Here is a 2,278-nt window from a genome sequence, read left to right on the forward strand (position 1 = left end):
TGTGTGTGTGTGTGCAATCCCTGGTGGAATGGAGAAAGAGCAGATAAAGGGATTGTGGCATGACCGGGCCCCGCTGGGGATGCTTTCTTCTGTCTGGCAAACACACACGCCCTCTGGCAATTAAAAAAAACTGTGTTAATTAAAAGCTAAACTACAAATTAAATTAGCAGTGAAAAATTCGGGAGTTAGCGGGTGGCATGGCGGGTTAAGGCCCTGACTCCCACATGGGCAGCTCCATAGTTGATGAGTCCTGAAACAGTGACTTGAAAACAGGCCTGGTGTGTGTGCCCACCCACGATCATGAGAGGAGAAAGGAGAAAGGATTGCAGCATGCCTGTTTCCCTCGGGGGTGATGTCTTGCTTTCTGTCTCTGTGTCTCTGTCTCTCTGGAGAGTACACATGCCTTACAGCCCAAATCTCTCTCTTAAAAAAAAATAATAATAAAAATTCTTAAAATGAAAATTGGAGCTGGCCCCATAGCCTGGTGGTGCAGGGGTCCGAGACTTGAACTCCAGTCAGCCATGTGGGCTCCAAGGCCTTAACCAGCACGCCACCCCCTGGCCCGAGGTGTGTTCCTTTTCCCCTCCCTCGTTCTTGGATGTGGGTGTCTGACTGTGAGACAGACTCACAGGTACTCGGGCTGTCATCCAAGATCCTATGAACGATGACCGTGGCATGTGGCTCTGACGGTCCCCACCCATGGGTTCCCCGAACCCTGCATTAAAGGGGGCAGGGATTTACAGATAAGACGCGTCCCCCAGGGCCCGCCACGCTGGGCTGTTACCTTCTATCGCGTCGGCGCTGATGACGTGACTAGCGATGGGCACCGGGTCCACGTAGGCAGCCCCCAGGGCAGGTCCAATGGCCGCCACACCGGCCCCTGTCTCAGGGACAAAGAGGGAGGGCAGGGAGTGAGGCAGGCGGGATGTGGCGCAATAATCTTCTCATCCATGAATGCGACAATAAAACATCTCTGGAGGGACCAGCAGTTGGCGTAATGGCTATGTCGCTGGACTCCCACGTAGTTGACCACGGTTCGCATCCCGGACCTGGTGGCTTAAACTCATGCCGGGCGTGTGTGCGTGCGTGCCCAAGATCCCGAGAGGGGAATGGAGGAGGAGGGATTGCGGCGTGGCCATCCCCCCTGGGGGGTGATTTCTCACTTTCTGTCTCTCTGTCTCTCTCTGTCTTTCTGGCGAGCACCTGCGCCCTATTGCAAAAACTTCTCAGAAAAAAAACCAGCCCAGCTCTGGGGACCCCAGCTCTTCTGCGTCTTTCCCAGGATGCCGTGGGGGGGACGTGGAGCATGTCCCAGCGCCCTGGCCCCCAGGGGCCCTCACACTTACCTGCAGCCCACTGGTAGGCAAAGGCGGGATCCGGGGTCTGCACGGCCGTTTCCTTCACAGTGACTCTCCTCCTCCTGTCCCTGCCCCACTTTCTGCTGGCCCTGGGTGTGGGTGTGACCAGGCTCGACCTCAGGCTGGAAGACGGTTCAGATGGGCCCGGGGTCCTGTCCCGGGATGCCCCGGAACGCGCCGTCGGCTCAGACGCGCTCTGGCTCACAGAGTTTTCGAAATCGTCGGAGTACGCGGAGCTCACAGTGCTCACCATCCGGGCCTCCGAGGACGGCCGGCTGCTGGTGGGGGAGGCCTGCTGGGCAGCCGAGGCCGAGCTGGCGCTCAGCTGCTCCGAGACCTCACTGTCCGAGGTGGCCTTCCCCCGGGACGCCGCGCTCCGCTCCTGGGGACGGGCGGAAGCTCGGGAGCTCCTGCTGGACGGCTGGCCGCTCTGCGCACCTTCTTTCTAGAACAGAGATGGCAGAGGTCACTGGGGAGCGCTTTCGAGTGATGGGCGCGATAACATCATGACATTCACGGCCAGCAGGTGGCGTGGTGGTGAAGGCGCTGGAGCCCACACCACCCACTCTGCGGTTCAAGTCCTAGATCCTGCGTCTTGAAAATCATGCCAGGGGACCAGCAGTTGGTGTAATGGCTATGTCGCTGGACTCTCATGGAGTTGAGCTCAGTTCTAGTCCTGGACCCGGTGGCTTAAAACTCACGCCGGGCGCGTGTGCATGCATACCCAAAATCCCGAGAGGAGAATGGAGGAGAGGAGACTGCAGCGAGGCCATTCCCCCTGGGGGGTGATTTCTCACTTTTTGTCTCTCTTTCTGGCAAGTGCACGCACCCTATAGTAAAAACCCCTCCAAAAGAAAAAATATATATAGGGACCAGCAGTTGGCATAATTGCTATGTCACTAGACTCCCATGTAGTTGAC

The 2,278-nt window shown here is 57.6% G+C and overlaps 1 protein-coding gene across 1 annotated transcript in view; it reads right to left on the reverse strand.

The window, feature by feature from the left end:
- CUNH19orf44 (chromosome unknown C19orf44 homolog) overlaps positions 1-2,278 on the reverse strand; it is a 13,658-nt gene that overhangs the window by 3,802 nt on the left and 7,578 nt on the right. Inside the window, 2 exon segments of the mRNA XM_006147192.2 lie at positions 785-880; positions 1,347-1,803. Coding sequence (XP_006147254.1) covers positions 785-880; positions 1,347-1,803 — 553 coding nt within the window.

This window comes from Tupaia chinensis, unplaced genomic scaffold, assembly GCF_000334495.1.
Source record: "Tupaia chinensis unplaced genomic scaffold, TupChi_1.0 Scaffold000201_2, whole genome shotgun sequence".
NCBI classification, from domain to species: domain Eukaryota; kingdom Metazoa; phylum Chordata; class Mammalia; order Scandentia; family Tupaiidae; genus Tupaia; species Tupaia belangeri.